The 24762-nt window shown below is 38.1% G+C and overlaps 1 protein-coding gene across 1 annotated transcript; it reads left to right on the forward strand.

Moving 5' to 3' along the window:
- Nucleotides 1-5706: 5706 nt before the first annotated feature.
- Nucleotides 5707-14823, forward strand: LOC103253711 (rab GTPase-activating protein 1-like; the record flags this gene model as incomplete). Its single annotated transcript, XM_021709518.1, has 4 exons — nucleotides 5707-5881; nucleotides 10326-10419; nucleotides 14447-14597; nucleotides 14764-14823. Coding segments are annotated over 4 exons (480 nt in total), but the record flags the coding sequence as incomplete, so codon positions are not given.
- Nucleotides 14824-24762: the final 9939 nt, after the last annotated feature.

A 24762-nucleotide genomic window follows, 5' to 3' on the forward strand; every position in this document is an offset into this window, starting at 1 on the left:
CAGACTAGTTCTGTAATCTTTCCTTAGTGGCTAAAGTCACTTGAGCTCTGATCTCCAGCCTCTCCCCTTTGTTTTTGTTGCAAGCAGCTAGCCTGCTACCTGGGAGGTCTGCGACTCTTAGTGGTCTCAGTCTGTTCAGCGTAGGGGAGGGGCTTTGTCTCCTGTTTAACAACGTCACCATTGGAAACACGGTGGAGGCTCTGGTAGGTGGGCGGGGCGGTGCAGATATGCCTGGAGAATAGCGGAGATGGTAGCTTTACTTTCACTTTTAGGGATGTTCGTCTGGGTCTCTGGTTCAGATCAGCTGCACAGCTGGGCGCTGGATCTGGGGTGTCACCAGCAGGCTGGGATGGAAGAGAGGGCTGGACGTTCCCTCCTCTGGAGCTGGAAGCCTCCGATCAGCACCTTACACAAGCTTGGCGTTTTGCTCCCTTACCTAAGCTTGAGGGCGCAGGCTGAGTGCCTCAGCCAGGGTGGGCCCAGGGCTCCAGAGCTCCAAAGCTCCAAAGGGCATGTGGTGGCCCTGGGTCCCTCACAGGGCACTTCAGCCAGAAATGGGACCAGTATCTCTGAGGGGCGGGCGCCCTGAGCCTCCCTGGGTGACCGGCAGTTTGGTTCTGGGTGCTGGGCCAGATGATGTAGCCAGGGAGGAAGCTGAGACCTGGGACTCCTGAGCAGGTGGGAGTCACATACAGTGGAGCAGCCGCAGCCGGGGGCCGCAATATCTGGACCTGCGTGGGACCGAAGGTCCCCGGGCCTTGTACCGGTGCGGCTGGCGGTGGACAGGGGGCTACAGGAAGAAAAGTAAGAGTCTTTTTGGGAACTCACATTCGGAGAGTCTCACGAATCCACCTATGCTGTCGCCATGTTGTTTGGCTGGTTTTTAAAGGTGAAGTCTCACTATGTTGCCCAGGTTGGTTTTGAATTCGTGGCCTCATGCAAGCCTCACTTTGGCTTCCTATAATGCTGAGATGACAGGCATGAACCAATACAATGAACCAAACATGTGGTCTTGCCATGTTTTTATGTTTAAGAGTGATTTTCCTTTTGCTGTTCAATGTCTTTTTATAGCTTTTGCTCTTTTCCTGTTAATTTTTAGAAGCACTTAACATACTCAATAGATTAACCCTTTGAGATGTGAGTTGAAAATATTTCTCCCAGTTTGTCATTTGTCTTTTAACTTAAATTATGGCTATTCTTTTTTCGTTTGCCATGCAGTTAGTCTGTCTGCGCCTCTCCGTCTTGCTTGCCTCCCTCCCTGCCACCCCCGCTTTCTCTCTCTCTCTTTTTCTCTTTCTCCCCTCCATCTCCTCTCTCCCTCTCCCCACTCCCTCCCCCATCCCTCCTCTCCCTCCTCTGCCTCTCCCTTTCTCTCCTCTCCCCTCCTCTCCCCTCCTCTTCCTCTCTTTTCTTTCTTTCTCTTTCTCTCTCTCTTGTTTTCTTTCTTTCTCTCTCTGTCTCTCTTCTTTACCCTCCCTCCCTTCTTTCTTTCATTCTTTTCTTTTTTTCTTTCAAGTGTCATTCTATCCCCCAGGATGGGGTACAGTGGCATGCTCACAGCATTGATCTGCCTGTCTCATGTGTTTCTTCTGCCTCGGCCTTCCAAGTAGTGTGAACCACAGGCATGTGCCACCATACCCAGCAAATTTCTATTTACTGTAGAGATGAGGTCTTGCCAAGTTGCCCAGACTGGTCTTGAACCCCTGGGCTTAGGCTGTCCTCTTGCCTCAGCCTCCCAAAGTGCTGGGATTACAGGTGTGAACCCCTAGCCAGTTTCTTTTTATGAATTTGAATTTATCAGTATTTTCTGTTAAAGCTTTCTGGATTTGGGATCATGATTAGAAAGACTTTACTTATTCTCAAGTTACAAAAGAATGTACATATTATCCTTTATTGCTTATATGGTTTCATTGTTCTACTTTTAGATCTCTGACTCATTACTATTTTATTCTGATGAACTCTGGGATATAGTAAAAAGTATGGATCTGATTTAATCTTTTTCCAAATGGCCATCCTCTTGTCCCAACACCATTCATTAAAAATTCTAACGATTCTACCCAGTGATTTGAAATGCTACTCTTGTCATATTTCAAATTTTCATGTGTATTTGGGCCTTTTTCTAGTATTTCTATTCTGTTCCATTGGTCTTACATTAGTAGCACACTTTTTTAATTATGTAGACTTTTTAATATGTTTTTGTTTTGTTTTTTTGAGTTGGAGTCGCACTCTGTCACCCAGGCTGACTTGCAGTGGCATGCTCACGACTACCACAGCCTTGACTGGCCGGACCCAGGCAACTCTTCTGCCTTAGCTGGAACCATAGGCATAAGCCACCATGCCCAGCTAATTTTTTGATTTATTTTAGAGATAAATTCTCACCATGTTGCCCAGGCTGGTCTCAAACCTGTGGGATCAGGCAGTCCTCTCAACTCGGCCTCCCAAAGTGCTGGGATTATAGGCATGAGCTACTGAGCCCGGCCTCTTTAATATCTGGTAGGACTACCTTCCCTCCTCAGATGCTTTTTTTTTGTGGGTTTTTCTGGATATTCTTACTTGTTTGTTTTTGTTTTTTTTCATTTAAACTTTATGTTCACCTTCTCTAGCCCTAGGAAAAAATTACTGACATTTTTATTGGGTAGAATTGACTTTTTTTTTTTTTTGAGTTGGAGTCTCACTCTGTCACCTAGACTGGAGTGCAGTGGCACATTCACGTTCACCCCAGCATCGACCTGCTGAGCTCTGGCAATCCTTCTGCCTCAGTCTTCCAAGTAGCCGGAACTACAGGTACATGCCACCACGCCTGGCTAATTTTTGATTTATTGTAGAGATGAGGTCTTGCCAAGTTGCCCGGGCTGGTCTCGAACCCATGGGCTCAGGCAATCCACTCTCCTCGACCTCTCAAAATGCTGGGTCTGAGAATTGACATTTTTATGATGTTGAGTCATCTTATCCAGGAATATGAAATGTCATTTATTCAAGTCTACTTTTTTGTCTTATTAGAGTGCTTTCTATTAATTTTATATGTATATGATTTATATATATCTGATATATGAGATATATTTTTTAAAACTTATGTTCAAATTATACATGTAATTTGATATATAAAAGTTTTATATATATTATATGTAAGTCAAAGAAAATTTTTACTATAAAATATTCAAGCTTATAAAGATATTTAAAAGTAGTATAATGACTTCCTATGTATGATTACCCAGCTTCAACAATTAATATTTTTTCCCAACTGGAGTTCTTGACTTACAAGCTTGGTCCAGTTATTGACTCTGTTTTTATCTGACTTTATATTAATAAAGAGGCAATATATTCTCTGGTCATGGGGACTCACTGAAGAGCCTAGAGCCTAGGTAAAATGCTTTTTTTTTTTTTAACAATAAAGAGGTATTACTTATCTTTGAACTGTTTGGGATAGCAGTGAACTCTTTAGGGTAATAATTATCTGATGTTTCAAAAAGCAATTTATACAAAAACAAAAATTTTAAATTCTGTTCCTTATTAAAGTATGATTTTTTTTTTTTTTTGAGTTGGAATCTCACTCTGTTTCCCAGATTGGAGTGCAGTGGCACGCTCACGGCCCCTGCAACCTTGACCTGCTGGGTTCAGGTGATCCTTCCACTTCACCTTCCAAGTAGCTGGAACTACAGGCACATGCTACTATGCCCAGCTATTTTTTTTTTGGATGTATTTTAGAGACGAGGTCTCACCAAGTTGTTTAGGCTGGTCTCGAACCCATGGGCTCAGGCAGTCCTCTCACCTCGGCCTCCTGAAGTGTAGGAATTACAGCTGTGAACCACAGTGCCCGGCTAAGTATAATTTTTAAGAGTTAAAAAGCATAATTATTGCAAATTTAGAATAAATATCTGTCAAATATTCTAATTAATTCATTAATTAATGATGGAACCAGAAATGATGGCAAAACTAGTTTTAAGTATCTGTGGAATTTGAGTTTATGTGGTTCCTCCTTTTAAATAAAAAGATTGTACGCCAGGCTCGGTGGCTCATCCTATAATCCCGCGCCTTTGGGAGGCCGAGGTGAGTGGATTGCCTGAGCCCGCGGGTTCGAGACCCGCCTGGGCAGCGAGACCTCATCTCTGCAATAAATCAAAAAATCAGCCAGGCATGGTAGTGCATGCCTGTAATTCCGGCTACTGGGAAGGCTAAGGCGGAAGGATCCCCGGAGCCCAGCAGGTTGAGGCTACGGTGGCCGGGAGCGGCCACTTCACTCCAGTCTGGGTGACAGAGAGACTCGAACTCAAAGGAAGGAAGGAAGGGAGGGAGGGAGGGAGGGAGGGAGGGATTGTTAGAATAGGCTTGCTAGGTTGGCAACAAAACTGGTTAATGTCCTATAGGTACCTTTGGGTTATCTTTTCTTCTGAACAGAAATCATTTGCATATCTCCAGTACACAAATCTACAGGTTAACATGTATTTTCAGAGTTTGAACCCCCAATTAATAGTAAGCAGCTAACTCAAAATAGTGTATTCATGAAGAAAATTAAGTCATCCTTGGGTGTAGATGTTAAACCATAGTCTGCAAACTACAGCCTGTGCATCAAATCTTGCCTGGCACTTTTTTAAAGTTTTATGGGAACACAGACAAACTCACTTCTTGTTTGTTACTGCTTTTGCAGCGTAATGACAGAGTTATGTAGTTGCAACAGAGATTACTGGCAAACATAGTCTAAAATATTTACTATTTGACCCTTTACAGAAAAGTTTGCTGACTCCTGTATTAAAGAGTACTTCAGGATGATATTGAAAGGACATATTGCCCCTATCTTGGCCTTACTTCCAGGATTGGGGTAATCTTTTTCAAGAACCCAAATGAAGATTGCAGTGATAAGAATCTGCTTTGTCTGATATTTCTTCAGCCAATTAACCTCTTCCTCCTCTCCCTTTCTACATTTTTACTTTTATGTGTGTGTGTTTCTCTTTGGTTTAGCCACTTTTCTATTTTTTTCTGTACCTTTTCATGCAGTTCTCCCTCTTCATCTTTGCTGCGTTTCATTCTACTTTTTTCCTCCTCCTTAAACTGGCTGTATTGTGGAATGTTAATGTACTGACAGTATTTATTGTACTGGCAAAGTTTTATATTCCTTGTTTTTAATTTTTAGTTAAGGTCATTTTAATTTTGAGCTCTTCTGTGTTTACCTCAGAATAATACCAAAATACAAATCAATTGGAGTTATCAAACTTTGGGGGGTTGTATTTGTTGCCACTCACACCTTCAGCCCCTCTCCAAGTTAAACCTTTTAGTTGAAGGAAAAGTTCTCCACATTGTTTTAATTAAGCAAAAGGATTGGGGAAAAAACACTGAAACATTTTAGTAAATTCTAAAGTTTATGTTTTAAAGTATATTGTTTTATATAAGAAACGTTGAAGGACATTATAACTAGCGTAGAAGATACAGTGACTAAACACACTGACTAAACATCGGTAGTTGGCTATTTGACAATATAGTTTCAACAAGAATAAAATGGTACAAGTGGAGTACTCCTCCGTAAATGCCCTCTTTTCCTAAGGGTTTTTAAAATCCAAACATATGCTTTTCTATTTAGAAAAGGTTATATTTAGTGTAGATATTCAGAGAAATACCATTTAGTCTCATATACTGTTTGAAATCAGAAATGATGCTTAATTAAAAACACAAAGAATTTTGCAGCTTAATAAATAATATTTTTTCATCCTCAAGATAAAGCAAAAGGAGAGAAAGAATAATGCTGACACTTTATATGAAGTTGTATGCTTGGAAAGTGAATCAGAAAGAGAGAGGAGGAAAACTACAGCCAGTCCTTCAGTTCGCCTGCCACAGTCTGGATCTCAGAGTTCAATGATACCTTCTCCTCCAGAAGATGATGAAGAGGAAGGTAAACTGTAGGGAGAGCTTAATTTACATCTGGGAGTGAGGTACTGTGCAAACCTTTAAAATTTTATCAGGAGATTGATAATGTGATATGGCATTTGGAATTCATTCAGTGAATTCCTTATGAGAGTCTACCAAATATAAGAAATTGTGGGAGATTAAAATTTGAGCTTTCTTCGTAATAAAGTTGGAAAAATGAGATTTATAATTAGTGCTTTTTAAAAAATCAGTTTAGTGGTAACTTAATGTTTTAGTACTTTTTAAAAATAACAAATATGGCACAGCTTCCACCTAAGGAAACATTGCTATCTCAATTGATTCATTTTATGGGGGTGATTTTGCTTGCCAAAATGTAGCTTCCACCTATGACCCTTCACCAAATATATCTATAAATATACACATTTATTTATTATTTCATTTTCATACTGATAAACATTAAGAATCTACTTGTTCTTTTTTTTCTTTTTCACTTTTTTTCTTGATTGTTCCTATTGAATTAATTTATTAGTCTGCAGTATAAGTGAATGAGAGAAGGAGCAGAGGAAAAGTAAATGTTTGAGAGTCATTTTCTAATTTATAACTTGATACCATGGCATTGTAGGTTTTTCTTTGTTTTTTTGTGGGGTTTTTTTTTTTTTTTGAGTTGGAGTCTCACTCTGTCGCCCAGACTGGAGTGCAGTGGCTGCTCCCGGCCACCGCAGCCTCGACCTGCTGCGCTCCGGCAATCCTTCTGCCTCAGCCTTCCGAGTAGCCGGAATTACAGGCACGCGCTACCAGGCCCAGCTGATTTTTTTTTTGATTTATTGTAGAGATGAGGTCTCGCTGCCCAGGTGGGTCTTGAACCCGCGGGCTCAGGCAATCCACTCACCTCAGCCTCCCAAAGGTGTGGGATTATAGGCTGAGCCACCGAGCCCGGCTTTTGTGGTTTTGTTTGAGTTGCAGTCTCTGTTGCCCAGGCACCCAGGCTGGAGTGCAGTGGCACACAGCCATCACAGCCTTGACCTGCTGGGCTCAGGTGATTCTTCCACCTCAGCCTTCCAAATAGTTGGAACTTCAGGCATGCGCCACCACACCTGGCTAATTTTTTGATTTATTGTAGAAACGAGGTCTTACCAAGTTGCCCAGGCTGGTCTCGAACCCATGTGCTTAGGCAGTCCTCTCATCTTAGCTTGCCAAAGTGCTGGGATTGTAGGTGTGAGCCACCTCACCTGGCCTGGCATTGTTTTTAATGCATAAATAATAGCTGATTATGAAATAAGGTCATATGAAGCATGTATCTATGAGAGGGTCACAGGAACTGTTCTGGAAATTTATAAAGGAGGATTCAGTTTTCATTGTGGGGAGTTTAGTGGGGCATCATGAAGATTAGTTTTTAAGCAGGGAATTCTACGTATGAGGAAAATTCACTAGACACAAATGGACTGCTTTAGACATTTCTGACTAAGAAATTGTTTTAACAAAGGCATGAGGAGGGCAGGAATGATTTATTTGGGTAAAAGAAATACATATCTATGATTATATGTGTTTTTTTCAAGTTTAGAATAGGAACTGACTTTCCAGTACCCATTGTTTTCTGTAATTCCCATTGTCCTTGTGATGAATCAATTTAGGATTGTTTATTAGTAATAATTATGGCTACCAATTACTAATTGCTTAATATGTGGTAAGCAGATGATTTGTTTATTTATGTAATACTCATGATAATTTTTTAAAATTAGGATTTATTGTTACCATTATTTTGCACATAAATAAATGGAATCTCAGAAAAGTGAATTTTCTGAGTCACACAGCTGGAAACTGGCAGTTAGGATTTGAATCCAGGTCTGTAAGTCCACAGTGTTAACTATAGTCTATCATCATCTCTTGCATTTAGTTCACATAAAGCATTTTGAAGTGCAAAAAAAGCACATGTATTGTTTTTGAAGCCAGAGATGCAATTTTTAGCCCCCTTGCAAAGCCCATTTAAGTCATATGCTATATCTGGGAAAAGTGAACTAATTCCTACTGTTTGAAACTACTCGCCATATAATCACTATTCCTGAGGTTTGCACTTTCTCTTCTAGTTCAACACTGGTTAAAATGGCACAGTAGGTAACAGTTTACATAACTCTCCTCTCTTTAACTCAGCAATAAGAACAAAAGGACCAAAAATTAAGAAAGACATTATTTGTTATGAAACCAGAAAACGCCCAGATCTTCATACTATAGATTTTCGAGGATACTGGTTACAAAGAAATCTGGGCCCAACTAAAGGTCCATCGGGACTGACATCTAGTTCTAATTTATAGCAGGTATACATTTTTCTTAATTTTTGAGGGGATTCAGAAGGCCTCTATGGCAATGAGTAGTTCATGGGAAAATCAGGGAACACCAGAACATAAGCTCTTTGAAGGAAAAGAGTGTGTCTGATTTTGCCCCATGGTGTTTCCCTAGTGTTTACTACAATACCTGGTGTATATTAGGTATGTAGTAAATACAGGCGAGATAGGTAACCCCCAGGATCTATTTTCATAGTGAAGAGCTAATGATAGAAGAATTGTGACTAAAGGAAAGAAACTATGGATCCATGCCATCTTTTCTGTATAACCCAGTTTACAAACCAGGGAAACCTGTTGTGATCTGTTTGCTCCCTGTAAAGAAATGGCTAGAAATCCATAGAACATTTGGCAGAAAGCTAGCAGTTATAAATGAAAAGTGTTAGAAGCTGCATCTGAAATTGCCTGCTCACTCCCTACCCATACACCTACCGTAGGCAGATGGGTTCTTAACACAGTGTTTAAATTACTGCTATCCACATTTGTTGAAAGCATCTAAAACAGTAAACGAGAATATAAGAAAGAGAGTGTAAGATAGATCTTCCTAATATTTCTGGAGGAATTGTTATCTCCTGTAAATTTTAGTACACTTTTCATAGCTGCCATTCCCCCAAAGTGTAGTATATATTATATATACTATATACATACATATATACTATATATATATATATATATACACAATATATAGTAACATATTGATATTTTAATGAGTAAAAAATTACTTGAGAGATTAGAGTAGGCTAGTATAGCAAGGTAGGACAATTGGGGACATTTACCTCAGTGCCTTTGAGCCTTTTTGTCTTCTTTGCCTTGTTATCCTGCAGAAGATCTCTCACATTCTGTCTATTTCTTCTCTGTCTCACCTCCAAAACAGTTCATAATGTCCAAGACACTATAATGCAAAGTTTAATAAGGAGTATCATGGGTTTTTGAGTCTTTATAAATCAGTGCTTTCCCATAATTATCTCCATTGGGGATGAAAATTTATCATGCAATATTAAAGTCCCAAAGTTTGTTTATTTAGTTTAAGCCAAAAATCAAAAACAAATAAAACCTAAAAATTGCGTTAGTAGGGACACAAGGAAACAAGAACTGTTGTACCCAATTAGTTGAAATGTAAATTGGTAGAACTATTTTGAAAGTTAGTTTGTCAGAAAATTTCATTATCCTTAAAAGTATGCATTCTTAAAACTGTGCATTTTAAAAAGTATATGCCACTTGTGGGCATATACCAAATGAAAGCAATGAGATGTATTCATCCTGATTCTGTTTGTAGCAAGAAGTTTAAAACTCCCTCACAAGAAGATTAATATAGATATCTTAGTCTGTATTTTTTCCTCTGCTTTCATTGTGCTTTTCAGTTCCTCTCATACCTTTATCAGTGTCACTTTTTTCAGTCTTTGTATCTTACAAGCTCTAAATTCTAACTTGAATACTTTTCTTACATAATTAATATTAGGAATTTAATTTGGTCCTTTTTAATATTTTTGTGCTTTCTTTTAGAAATTATTATTTGCCATTGTAGAAAATTTATAAAGTCATAAAAGATCAGAGAAAAATATTAATGATAACTCTCACTCAGAGGTAGTAATTGTTAGTGTTTGTTATAGTTCATTTTTGTTTGTTTTCTATTTTTAAACATAATGAAGATTAAGTTCTTCATATTTGTATTTTACCATATCATTATGTAAACATAAATGTCAATATGCAGTTACATTGTGTGTGTAATTTATTCAACCATTCTTTAATCCCATTATTGAACACTTAGGTGGTTTGACGTTTTTTAACTCTTATAAATAAGACTGTTATATGTTTTCGTGCATAAAGCTGTTTGCTCTGGAAAAAGAGAGCATATAATGTGAGCCCTTTAATTTTACAATTAAGTGGTTCTTTTCTGTGATTGACATAAATGGACCCATGTGGAAAGCAAAAGAGAATTAAAGAGAATACAAAAACATTTCTCCTAGAACCATTTTTATTCTCTTTGTATTTATATATAAATACTAAAAGAAGAATTATGACTTAGTACTCCTGATAAAGTCCTTCAAATTTGACTCTTACGTTCCAGTGTCATTTCTTTTGACTAACAAAGTCACTTCTGTTATCCTTTTTTATGTGTTTTGTTTATTAAAGATAATGATGAACCTCTCTTGAGTGGATTTGGTGATGTATCCAAAGAATGTGCAGAAAAGATTCTTGAAACATGGGGAGAACTGCTGTCAAAATGGTAAGTTGTGATAGAATAGTTCTCCTTTTCATCTGCAATTCTCATTTCATGGATAGGGAATCTCACCTAACTGTAATATTCAATTTTGGAAGCACTAATATGAACTTAAGTATGAGATTTACATTTTATAATCTGTTTTTAGAGGTTTATAAGTATAGTAGTGAAATCAAATTTAAGAATATCAAGAACATAATAAATTCCTATTGCTAAATGTGTCTTCAAACATGAACTCATGAACAGAATAAATAAGGAAAGTATCGTTTATATTGACGAGTTTAGGAACCACTTACTTGTTGCGATAATATAGTCAAGACAATATACAATTATCAGGGAAATTTAGAGGATATATGAATAACCTAGAGCCACAGTAGAGACACCAGATAGGACTTTTCCTTATCTGTGGTAAGTGTCCAAAATGACAGAGCAAAGTGTCATAAACGTTATATATTACCTGTTGTATCAGTTATTTTTCCTACTAACTTGTAAAATTCAGGAATTTTTCATTAGCTTAAGAGGTAGCTTGACAATAATGTTAAGAAGCACTATTAGCTCTGTGCAGTGATTCACACCTGTAGTCCCAGCACTTTGGAAGGCCAAGGCAAGAGGATTTTTTGAGCCCAGGTGTTTGAGACCAGCCTAGGCAGTGTAGTGAGACTTTGTTTCTACAAAAAATAAATAGATTAGCCAAGATGTCTATTAACATAACTGGAGCTACTTTGTCAGGTTGGTGGGACATTTATGTAGTTTTTTTTTCTCCTGTTGTTTTGGGTTTGATTTTTCTCAGAAATTTTAACTGTTGGAGTCTTTCACTGTATTCTTAGAAAAACCTGTAGTCTGGGTTTTTAAGAAATTATTTCATGTGCTTAAGGGATAGGACTACAAATGGGCATTATCTGCTTCTAGCACTCTTACAATGTTTTATTTACGCTTTTGACAAAACACTTTCCACATTGGCATATGTCAAATTTGTACAAAAGAAGAAAGCAAACCAAAATATGGTTTGTGTTTACGCAAGTAATTTTAATAAATGAATTCTGCAAAAGTCCCCAGGGTAATAGTTATCTTGTATTTTTGATATTTCTTTTATTATCAGGAGACAAAACTGCTGATGCTCTTGTCAAAATTTTCAGTTCAGTGAATTTGGAGTAGTTGGGCTGCTGCTAACAGGAATTTAGTCTATGTAAAAATGTTTCTGCTCTATAACAAGCATAATTATGGTTTGACATGGTTATATAATAGTATATTTAAAATCATTTAGATTTAGCATTAAAACGCTAGTTAGATTTTATTAGATGAACCTACCAGCATTTTATACAGTGAATTGGAATTTGTTTTGTTACTAAGCTTTGTTAATCATTCTGTTATTCATTGAATCAATATGTAACTTCTCATTCTCTCAGATATATTGAGTTTCTACTGTCTCTACTGTCTTCAGGGTACTTAAACTACTACTTTTCTTTGTTTTAATCATATTTTCAGGTATCACTTTTTCATTTTATCACTTCTTCCCCATTATTATATATATGTATTCTGTGGATAGGACATCATGGGATTTTAAAGTCTGGTAGACCTGGTTTCAAATCTTACCTCTCCTACTTTCAAACTGTATGGTCCTAGACAAGTCACTTAACTCTTCAGAGTCTGTTTCTTTGTTTAGAAAATAGAAATCTGTAGAATTACTAGTCAGGATTTTTGTAGATTTAAAATAATGGATGTCATGGTTGTTGTAGTAAGCATAGTAAGAAATAGTGGATTTGCTGTATGCGAGACACTGTGTTAATTTACGTGCTCTATTTCAGCTGTAACAACAGCCTTATGAACTAGTGTCTGTTTTTTACAGGTGAGGAAACTGATTCATAGGTTAAGCCATTTTAATTAATACATGTCAGAGCTAGAATTTTTAACACAGTAAAGTCTAATCCCAAAGCTGATTTTTTAAACTACATTAGATTTTAGTGACAGCATTAATAATAGTATCTTTGTGCTCTGATTCTCCAAGTTCATTTAATGTGATTCTTAGTGGATTAGAGAATTAATATCATTATAAGATAGGATGCTGAGCTGGATAAAGTTAATATTATCAATGACATAAAATTATTCTGAATATAATTGTATCAATATAAATTAAGCTATGGTTAGCAAACGTTTTCTGTAAAGGACCAAATAGTAAGTATTTTAGATTTTGCAGACTAACAGTCTGTTGTTGCTATTCAGTTCTGCTGTTATAGTACAAAAGCAGTCATGGGCAATACTTAAACAAATAAAAATGGCTATGTTTAAATACGGTGTATTTACAAAAACTATCCATCACCAGTTGGAACTTAGCAGACCAAGCCTTGAATTAAGTAACAGAACTATGTTTGTTCTTTCTGCTGGTAACTTTCCAACTGTTTTTTTTTTTTTTTTTAATGAACCAGGGGCTCACTCTGTTGCCTAGGCTGGAGGGCAGTGGCATGATCACAGTTAACCGCAGCCTCTGTCTCCTGGGCTCCGGCGATCCTCCTGCTTTAGCCTCTGTGTGGCTGGGATTGCAGGCATGAACCACCATACCCATCTAGTTATTTTATTTTATTTTATTTGTGGAGAAGAGATCTTACTATGCTACCCTGTCTGACCTCAAGCAATCCTCCTGTCTTGGTCTCCCAAAATGCTGGGATTATAGGCATGAGTCACTGCATCCAGCCTCCATCTTTTATATAATGTCTTTATGTAAGCAAGGACAAAGCTATATCAAACTGTCATGGCTCTCACATTAGGGGGCCAGTGTCACAGAATTAATAATTTTTAAAAGTTCTGTGTAGAATTCTGCAAACCTTTTTGAGAAAATTTGAGGTCTTTTTATAATTTTATGGTGGTTGTTTTGTATCAGTAACTTTTACTTAAACATAATAGTCACGTGAACTATTTTTATGTCAGGATTCTGCTTTATTGTCTCAGTAATGGTGGCTCTCAGATGACAAACCAGTTGTTATATAACACATTCCCTGATCTTAAGAATTTAAGAACTGCCTCGATCATTTAATCGACTTCCCTGAATTTTTTCTCCATGTGTAAAGCTAGCTGTATTACCATCTACCTCAGATGGTTGTTATAAGAATCAAGTAAGATATTGTATACAAAAGCACTTTGTAAATTTATGCCAACATTTTAAGACAAGTATTATTTTCCCAATTTTAAAAATGAGGTAAGTAAAGTTCAAAGATTTTAATAAATCATTGTAATGATACAGTAGTACAGTAGAATGTTCTTAGCCACCACAGACATTCAGAAGAGTTACTTGAAGGAAAGTATCATAGAAACTGTGGGAAACATACTTGAAATATTTTAACTTAGAACATATAAATATACAATTCACTTCTCAATTTTGATGTAGGGTCAAGTTATTGTCTTTTACTATATGTCTGCTGATTGGAATTTTGCTCTTTTTATATAAACCATAACCATAAAGCTGTAGTTTCCAGTTTTGCTTCTTTAAAAAAGAAAAAGGGTAGAGTAATAATTTAAAGCTACTTAAGGAACAGTTTTCAGAACCATGTAGTTTTTTATTTTCTTCTACCCAGTCTCTTACAATTGTTTTTGCCACATCTAATTCAACAGCACTTTTTTTGCTTTTTTAGTGTGTGAACTTTTCACATCTTTGTAAATCATTTAGATCAGTTTTTATATTTATTTTTTTGAGTTGGAGTCTCACTCTATCGCCCAGACTGGAGTGCAGTGGCCGCTCCCGGCCACCGCAGCCTCGACCTGCTGGGCTCCAGCGATCCTTCTGCCTCAGCCTTCCAAGTAGCCGGAATTACAGGCATGCACTACCACACCCGGCTGATTTTTTAACTTATTGTAGAGATGAGGTCTCGCTGCCCAGGCGGGTCTCGAACCCGCGAGCTCAGGCAATCCACTCACCTCGGCCTCCCAAAGGCGCGGAATTACAGGCTGAGCCACCAAGCCCGGCTAGCTCAGTTTTTATAACGGTAACACTCTTTAGAGACTCTTTATTATATGAATTGATGGGTTATGACTTTATTTTTAGGCATCTGAACTTGAGTGTGAGACCAAAGCAGTTGTCATCCTTAGTAAGAAATGGTGTCCCTGAAGCTCTTCGAGGAGAAGTCTGGCAGCTGCTAGCAGGCTGTCACAACAATGATCACCTAGTAGAAAAATATCGCATCCTTATCACAAAGGTAAGGGAATGATAATTCAGCTTTGGTATTAATTCCTTTAGAAATTTCCAATGAAAAACTCATTGTTGTTATTTGACATCCACAAATTTTTTACAATTCCCTTATTTAACATAAGAATAAAACTATTATTACTTCTAACTCGGATGTTTTTTTCTGTTGCACAAAGGGGAAGTATAAATTTTCTTTCTTGATCGACTTCACCTCAGAGGCAAAGGATGTTTCCTAGCCCATTGTATATCCAAATCCTTTTTTTTACTGTAATTACATTTTTAGTCAGATCACTTGTGCTATGCAATGTGTGAACATTTTCTTTTGAGTATTTTAATCTTTTTCACACTTAGCAAAAATGTCATTTTTGTAGGGAAGATCTAGTTTCTGCAGTTGGGAGAAAATAATTCTGTCATCTTAAACCATATTCCCTTTTGCTCATTCCTCTAAAGTGAAAAATCCTCATTTTCACAGTATCTCCTGATCAAGTTTGTGCATTCCTCATGGTTTTGCAAGCAAATTATTTCTTCTACAAGCATACAAGGATTTTTTTTTTTGATGTGGAGTCTCACTCCGTCACCCAGGCTGGAGTATAGTGGCACGCTAACGGCCACCCCAGCATCGATCTGCTGGGCTCCAGTGATCCTTCTGCCTCAGCCTTCCAAGTAGCCGGAACTACAGGCACGCGCTACCACGCCTGGCTAATTTTTTTCATTTATTGTAGAGACAAGGTCTCACCAAGTTACTTGGACTGGTGTCAAACCCGCAGGATCAGGCAATCCACTCACCTCAGCCTCCCAAAGTGCTGGGATTACAGGCTGAGCCACCGAGCCCAGCCGCATACAAGGATTTAAAGTAGTTTTCTGCAAGGTTAGGCAATGTTTTGTGCCTTTGTGTTCATGTTACTGGCTTTAGTTGTAGTTTTCTCAAATTCTTGAAGTATTTATCTTGAGGAATCAGTTCTCTAGTAGTATGCAACTCCAAAACGAGTTATAAATGGAGTGCTCAGAATCCTCAATAATCCGAGAATTTTTCAGTATGACAAAAGGTGAAACCTTTTCTAAAAAAATGTTAAAACCTTATAAGGTATAGATAATATCTCTATAAAAGTATTATTTAAAAAACAAAAACAAAAAACCTTAGGGGTAAAGCAGCATTTATATTATTTATTTTTTTATTATAAAGATGTGGGATACAGTTCAGGGTTAGGTATACAAATGTTGATTATGCAGGTACCCTTGTTGATGAGGTGTGCCCCTCCCTCCCCTAGCAATTTCCCTCAACTGCCAATCCCACCCCCCTGACAATCTCCCACTACTATCAATCCCTTTCTTATAGTGTTATAATTGTTCAAGTTTCGCTTATGAGTGAGAATATATGGTACTCTGTTCTTTGTTTCTGTGATAGATCACTGAGTATAATCGATTCTAAATCTATCCAAGTTGCTGTGAAGTCCATATGTTTGTTCTTCTTTATGGACGTATACTATTCCATTGTGGCCGGGCTCGGTGGCTTAGCCTGTAATCCCACGCCTTTGGGAGGCTGAGGTGAGTGGATTGCCTGAGCCCGCGGGTTTGAGACCCGCCTGGGCAGCAAGACCTCATCTCTACAATAAATCAAAAAATCAGCCGGGCATGGTAGGACATGCCTGTAATTCTGGCTACTCGGAAGGCTGAGACGGAAGGATCGCCGGAGCCCAGGAGGCAAGGCTGCAGTGGCCGGAAGTGGCCACTGCACTCCAGTCTGGGCGACCGAGTGAGACTCCAACTCAAAAAAGAAAAAAAAATATTCCATTGTGTATATGTACCAAATGTTTTAATCAAGGCCACCTTCAATGGGCAGCATGGTTGGTTCCATGTTTTTGCTATTGTGAATAGAGCTGCAGCAAACATACGTGTGCAGATATCTTTTTTGTAGAATGATTTGGGTACCTCCGGGTATATTCCAATAGGAGAACTGCTGGGTCTTATGGAAGGTCAATTTGTAGTTCTTACAGAAATCGCCACAGTCTTCCAAAGAGGTTGCACTAGTTTGCATTCCCACCAGCAGTGTAGAAGCCTTTCTTTTTCTCCACATCCTCGCAGGCATCTGTTGTTTGTTTTATTAATGATGGCCATTCTTACTGTGGTTAGGTGTTGTCTCAATGTGGTTTTGATTTGCATTTCTCTGATAATAAGTGAGGCTGAGCACTTTTTCATGTGTCAGTTGCCCATGTATCTTCTTTTTAGAAGTGTCTATTCTTGTCTTTTGCCCACTTTTTAATGGGACTGTTTGGGTTTTTTTCTTTCAGCACATTTGAGTTCCTTGTAGATCCTAGATGTTAGGCCTTTGTCAGACATACAGGTGGCAAATATTTTTTACCATTCTACGAGCTGTCTCCCTGCTCTCTTGGTGGTTTCTTTTGCTTTGCAGAAACTTCTCAGTTTGATGAGATCCCACTCAATTCCTGATCAGAACCTTAGGTATGGGCACTTAGGGTTCTGATCAGGAATCAGTTGTCAGTTCTAATTTTCGTAAGAGTGTCTCCTGCGTTTTCTAAGATTCTTATAGTTTGAGGTTTTACGTTTAGGTCTTTGATCCATTTAGAGTTAATTTTCATGTATGGTGATAGGTAGGTGTCCTGTTTCAATCTTCTGCATATGATCAGCCAGTTTTCCCAGCACCATTTCCTGAATAGGTTCTCCTCTCCCTAGTGGTTATTGTTGGAGGCTTTGTCAAAGATGAGTTGGTTGAGAAATTGAGACTTTGCTTCTGGAATCTCTATCCTGTTCCATTGGTCTATATGCCTGTTTTTGTACCGATACCAGGCTGTTTTGATTACTATATCCTTAGACTAAAGTTTGAAGTCTGGAAGTGTGATACCTCCTGCTTTGTTTCTTTTGCTAAGGATTGTGTTGGCTATTCGTGGTTGTTTATGTTTCCACATGAATTTCTGTATTGTTATTTCCAGTTCTGAGAAGAATGATGTTGGTAAAGGAACTTAATGGGTATTGAGGTTGAATCTGTAGATTGCCTTTGGTAGGTTGGCCATTTTAGCAATGTTGTTTCTTCCTATCCATGAGCATGGAATATTTTTCCATTTGCTTGTGTCTTCTTGGATTTCTTTGAGCAGTGTTTTATAGCTCTTATTGTAAAGGTCTTTCACTTCCCTGGTTAGGAAGATGCCGAGGTATTTTATTTTTGTGTGTGGCTATTGTGAATGGGATGTGCTTTTAATTTGGGTCTCTGCCTGTTTGTTGTTGGTGTATAGGAATGCAACTGTCTTTTGCACATTTATTTTGTATCCTGAGACTTTGCCAAAGTCCATTATCAGTGCAAGCAGGTTTTTGACAGAGTCCCTTGGATTTTCAAGGTGTAGGATCATATCATCAGCCAAGAGGGATAAGTTGACTTCCTCTTTTCTTGTTTGGATACCCCTGATTTCCTTCTCTCATCTAATTGCCCTGGCTAGGACTTCCAACACAATGCTGAATTGGAAAGATGAGAGTGGGCAGCCTTGTCTTGTTCCGGTTTTCAGGGGAAATATTTCCAGTTTCTGTCCATTTAGCAGTATGTTAGCTGTGGGTTTATCATATATGGCATATATGATATCCCTGATCTGGGCTCTGAATTTGTTCAATTTCGAAATAGAATGGTGGATGGGAAGCCTGTTGTCTCTTGTAGTTTTTGAAATTCTACTAAAGTAGGGGATGGGGCACTAGGATTCAGAAATTACTTGCAGATTGCAGTGTTCACTTATTGTGGTATGTGTTCCCTGAGACCCACTCCCCACCACCACTATATATGATGATGCAAAGCAGAAACCAATACAAAAAAACAGCTGAACACACACAGACACAGACATACACACACACACCCCCCAAAGTAAGCTGGAATAACAACAAAGTGTAACAAAACAAACAGCAGCAACAAAATACTAATAAAACTAAACACACACACATGCCTAGCACAAAGTGAATAGGGAAGAAAAACAGAAAGACTGGTTAAAAAAAAGAGGAGGAATTCAGATCAAACCTTCACACATATATTGGCACAAACCTTAAATTATAAAAAATGAAAAAAAGAAAAACCAGAATAACAAAAGAGCAAAAACAAACTAATAACAACAGTAAAATTGAAAAATGAATGCTCAGTTATTCATATACACACATAAACAGAAAATGACAAATAAAAGAAGAAACAGAAATAGAAAAAAAAATTGAGGAGGGATTCAGATCAAACCCTCACGTGCATATTCATGCACAAAGGGAAAATATTTTTAAATAGATGAACTAACAAACAAACAGTCAAAAAATTCTTAAAAGTCGGAAAAAAAATTTAAAAACCCTGCCCTTTGTGGCAGGCTCTGTTATTGTTCCTCTACTCAGGTCTCCTGCAGAGCCACCTTTTTCACTCTCTCCTCAGTGTCTGGAGCAGGGAAGGAGGAGGGGCAGTGGAGGCGGTTGGAGCTGCCATTCTCCCCTCCCACTCTCATATGGTCAGGGAGCTCTCCTCCCATGGAGAGGTGCAGAGTTGTCTCCTCCCCAGGTATGTACTCACAGAGGGTGTCCCAGCCAGGCCTATCCTGGAATGGAGTTCTCCTATTGCGAGTGACTTCCAGGCTCTCCCTGGGTTTGTCCCTCTCAGTCGTGGCCCAGCTATGTGGGTCTGATGTTCAGAGGATTACTGGGGAGAAGGAGGTTGGGGTCAGCCCCAGACTCACCACTGATCTCTTTGGAGTCCTTCCTTATCCTTTTCTGGCCACACCCTTTGTATTGTGGCCAGATTAGGGTAGGGGTTGTGTTGCCTGGAACTCAGCAACCCAACCCCTACCCTCTGAAGTTTGTGCTTTCAGAATATTCCCTCTGGGTCACGATCAATCCCTGAGTAGTTGGTCCGCCAGTCACAGAGATCACGTCTGTTGCTCCATGGTGAGCAAGTCGGAGCAATTTCCTGCCCTGCCTTCAAGATGGTAGTGGGGTGCCTCTTTTATCCTCTTCCATGGGACTTAGCCTCTGGACTCCCTCCACAGTCCCTGCTGCCAGTGCCCTGCCAGGCGCTGAAGTGGTGAGGCAAAGCCTGTAGCTGGCAGTCTCTTCTGCTGCTGTGGTGAGCCAGAGCCTGGGGCGGTAGTCTCTCCCTGCTGCTTCTTCCCTGGAGAACTTTTATTCTTTAAAAAAATAATGGCGCAAAATGTCACTTGGCTTCTGTGACTTGGGAAGAGCCAAGTACCAAGCAGAGAAGCTGTAGCACCAGCTGTTGCACTAGGGACCTGACCACTTGCTCATGAGTCCCACTTGGACAATCTCTTCCAGAAGTAGTTTTCTTCTCAGAAATGGTTTCGTTGATTAAAAAGAAAAGAAAGAAAGAAAATGGTGCTTGGCTTCTGCATCCCGGGAATAACTAGGGTCCAAGCCCTGCAGCTGCGCCACCAGCCACTGCACTGGGAGAGCCCTGGCCGCTTGCTCCCTAGCCCTCACTCAGTCAGCCACTCACACGCCCACTCACTCACCAACACATACAACAAAATTTTCCATACACTCACTCACACCATGACTCGCATAGTCCAACTGGCTCAGCTGCCATCTTCCCGACTCTCAAAGCAGCATTTAAATATGAGATATAGGTCCTTTCCTAACCAGAAAATAACTTTTATATCCTCAGAATATTAGTGTTTTTTCTCATCATCTTATTTCCAAACAGATATTTGTTGTTTCAAGAAGTAATATTCTGATTCCTTTCATTATGTTGATATAATTGTTTAAACAGCATTTATTGAGTGCCTATTACAAGTGCAACGTTGGAGCTAGGAGGTCATACACAAAAGCATTTAACTGTCTTATGATAGAATGTGTTTAAAAAAGTTCAGAGGGAGATACCAAAAGGAGTGATTATTTCAGCCTGGAAGAATGGGAGAATCCTCACTAGGAACATTTGAAATGAATTTTGGTTTCTTTGTTTTTCTTTTTGAGTTAGAATCTTACCCTGTCATCCAGGCTGGACTACAGTGGGATACTCACGGCCATTGTAGCCTCCACCTGGTGGGTTCAGGCAATCCTTTGCCTCAGCCTTGCAAGTAGCTGGAACTACAGGCAAACGCCCCCACACCTGGCTAATTTTTTGATTTATTGTAGAGACAAGGTCTCGCCAAGTTATCCAGGCTAGTCTCAAACCCCTGGGCTCAGACAATCCTCTTGCCTCCACCTTCCAAAGTGCTGGGATTATAGATGTGAGCCACCATGCCCAGCTGAGATGGATTCTAGGCATGGAAAGATGAGTAGAGAATTGTACTTACAGTATGAATGAAGCTATTGAAGAATGAGGTTATATAAATATATAGCTAACAAAAATCACACCTAATTGATTATTGTTTTTTGTTGGCAAGTCATACTTTGGATTTGTAACACTATGTAATTACTCTCTTGAAGTCTTTTGAAATGTTTAGTCAAAAGTGATTTTTTAATAGTTTATTACTTTGAATATTTTTGTAAGGCTTTTCATGTAGATAACTAAAAGATACAAAGTATGTTTGATTGGATTGTGTTTTTCTGGTTCCATGTTATAGGTGATATCTATTTGTAGAAAAGGAAACTGGTAGTTATATGATGTATAAAACACCATATATTGGCAAAATATGTTAGATTAATGATTTGTGTATACTGATGATATATGCATTGTACTTCACATTAACCTTTTATTGCTGTGCATATGGATGGAATCTTAGAACAGGTTTTAAACAGATTTATATTAGTTTAAATTGCTGGTAGATGATCAGAAGAAACAAATTATTTAACCATTGTAATATTTGTAAATCTTTTTCTAATAGCTGCAGTGATATCCAGTGTAAGTTAGTATTATTTTTATTTTCTATCTTCCTGTAAATAATGGTTATCATTGTATGGGAGTGGTAATTGACATTTTAAAAAAAAGCTACTCTGAAAATGTTGGGGGTGGAGAGAACCTACTTTGTACATTTATTTTTTCAGCAAACTATAAATTACTGAGGGTGAAATACACAACTTAAAAGTGTATAGCTCCATGACATTTTACATATAAATAGACTGCTGTGACTACTACCAAGAACAAGAACATATCCGTCACCCCCAAAAAGTTGTGCTTGTAGCTTTCTAGTCATAACCACTTCTGCTATACTCCTGAATAATCACTATTCTGACTTTTCTTAGTGTAGTTTTGATTGTTCTTGATTTTTATTTAAAGAGAATTATACAATCATGTGATATATACTTGTTTGTATCTGACTTTGCTTATCTATTTTGGGAGTTTATCATAACTTTTTTTTTGTTTCCATTTTTTAAAAAATGTTGAGAATACTTCATTAGATGAGCAAACCACACTTTTTAAAATGTATTCTGCTTTTATAAGTGTTTGACTTTTTTCAATTTTAGCTATTATGAATAAAACTGCCATGTACTTTCTTAGATATAGCAGTATTTGTACATATACATATTTAGACAATATTCATGTAAGCTATAAATATACATATTAATAATTTCTAGATATTATTCTGAATATGGCTTCTTTGCCAGATATATACTTTGTGTTCTGAAATTTTATATGTAATATTATTATTATTATTATTATTATTATTGCTTAACTTCTTGAAAGACTAAATTTAAAGCAGGAAAGAGTTGCTTGACTTATTGAATGAAGGCCAAAAAAAAATTAACTTGGCAAACAAAACTGATGACTGTCTTTGTCATCATCTTGCTTTGTTAATCCTGTCTTGTAAGGGTTATTTGTAGGAATTTTTCCATATACCATTTGTAACCAAGGACAAATGACCTTTCAGTACCATAAAATATATAGTATGCTTTTAAAGGTGCTTCTTATATCTATAAACAGTGGAGTTTGTTCAGAGGCCCTTTTTCTTCTTCCTGTTTTCCTTTCTAAGTGAAAACTTTACTTTTTAAAATTTCAGTAGGGATTCAGGAGGGAAATAACAGAACAGTAACAACTACCTTTTTTGAACACTTTAGTATGTGTCTGTAAAGTACTTTATATTCACTATTTCAGTAATCCTAAGAAAATTTTTTTAAGGTGGCAATTATTATTTTCATTTTAGAAATGAAAAAACATTGACTAGCGGAGGTTTAACAATATGCTTACATTCACTTAGCTAAATAAGGAAATAGTAGAGTCAAGATCTGAACTCAGGATTGACTCCAAAGCTAATTCTTTTCCATACCTTGTTTGCTTATCTTTGAACACAAATAAAAATTTCTTTATACATAATGCATTTGTACAGAATTTCATGGAAACACATAAATGTGATTATGTACATATTTATTTTGCTTGTTTTTAAGTCTATTATTTTATATTCAACCATTCTCCTTTTGGTGAGTTGTTACTTTATGATTTTTAGCCTCTAAATTGTTTTACTAAATATTCCTATACAAGTACTGAGTCTTCTTAGAACATGTAATAGTGACTTATGAGCATGATTTCTGAATCAGTGGGTAATGTGTTTTAAGCTGGTTATTTACTTTTTGTATTTACTTAATTTATTTCCAGTTTGCTTTTCTAAAAGACTATGACAGTTCACAGTTCCCCAGGAAAGTACCTGCTGACCCATACCTCAACCAGTAGTAGTTAGTAGTCACTATATTTAATTTCTGCTATCAGTAGATGTAATGCCATCATATCTTTAGTTTGCAATTCTCTGACTACCAGTAAATTCAAGTCGTTTGCACTTCATATTTTTTGTCCATTTGTTTTGTTTTGTTTTGTTTTTTTGAGTTGGAGTCTCACTCTGTCGCCCAGACTGGAGTGCAGTGGCCGCTCCCGGCCACTGCAGCCTTGACCTGTTGGGCTCCGGCAATCCTTCCGCCTCAGCCTTCCGAGTAGCTGGAACGACAGGCGCACGCTACCACGCCCGACTGATTTTTTGATTTATTGTAGAGATGAGGTCTCGCCAAGTTGCCCAGGTGGGTCTCGAACCCGCAGGCTCAGGCAATCCACTCACCTCAGCCTCCCAAAGCACAGGATTACAGGCTGAGCCACCGAGCCCGGCTCATTTGTTTTTTTAATATGTCGGTTTCTAAGTATTCTCTGTAGATTATGTATATTAATCCTTTGTATCTGCATTATAATATCTTTTATTTTTTTATTTTTTTAAGCCAAATATTTTTTCTATTTTCTTTTATTTAATATATATTTTTAATTTTAAAATTGTCGGGTACAGTTAAGGTTTAGGTATACAAATATGTATTGTGCAGGTACCCTTGTTGATGAGGTATATCCCCCTTCCCCAGACAGATATTGACTACCCTTAATCCCACTTCCCTTCCCCTCCCTGCCCCGCCCCTTAGTTTCCCACCATTGTCAATCCTTTTCTTATTGTATTACGGTAGTTGTTCAAGGTCCACTTATGAGTGAGAACATGTGATACTCAGATCTTTGTTTATGTGAGAGATCACTCAGTATTATAAACTCTTATGCCATCCAGGTTGCTGTGAAATTCATTTAAAAATCCAGTCCTCTTTTGATGGACAGCGTGGTTGGTTCCATGATCTTGCTATTGTGAACAATGCTGCGATAAACATACATGTGCAGGTATCTTTTTTATAGAGTGATTTGAGTTCTTCAGGGTATATTCCCAGTAGGGGGATTGTGGGGTCATATGGAAGGTGGATATTTAGAGCTTTTAGGAAATCACCACACTGATTTCCACAGAGACTGTACTAGCTTACATTCCCACCAACAGTGTAGAAGTATTCCCTTTTCACCACATCCTCTCCATCATCTGTTAATTTTTGAGTTATTGATAATGACCATTCTGCCTGGAGTTAGGTGGTATCTCAGTGTAGTTTTAATTTGCATCTCCTTGATGACTAATGAGCTTGAACATTTCTTCATGTATCTGTTGGCTGCTCATATGTCTTCTTTTGAGACGTGTCTGTTTATATCTTTTGCTCACTTTGTAATGGGGTTTTGTTTTTTTCTTTTCAGCATGTTTGAGTTCCTTGTAGATCCTTTATGTTAGACCTTTGTCAGACATGGAGTTGGCAAATATTTTTCCCAGCCTGTGGGCTGTCTCCCTGCTCTCTTGATGATTTCTTTGGCTTTGCAGAAGCTCGTCAGTTTCATGAGGTCCCACTTTTCTATCTTATCTCTTATAGCCTGTGCATTTCGGGTTTTGCTCAGGAATTGGATGCCAGTTCCAACTTCCATAAGGGTG

The sequence above is a fragment of the Carlito syrichta genome, unplaced genomic scaffold (genome assembly GCF_000164805.1).
Source record: "Carlito syrichta isolate Samal-C Ts95f unplaced genomic scaffold, Tarsius_syrichta-2.0.1 Scaffold247193, whole genome shotgun sequence".
Lineage (NCBI taxonomy): Eukaryota > Metazoa > Chordata > Mammalia > Primates > Tarsiidae > Carlito > Carlito syrichta.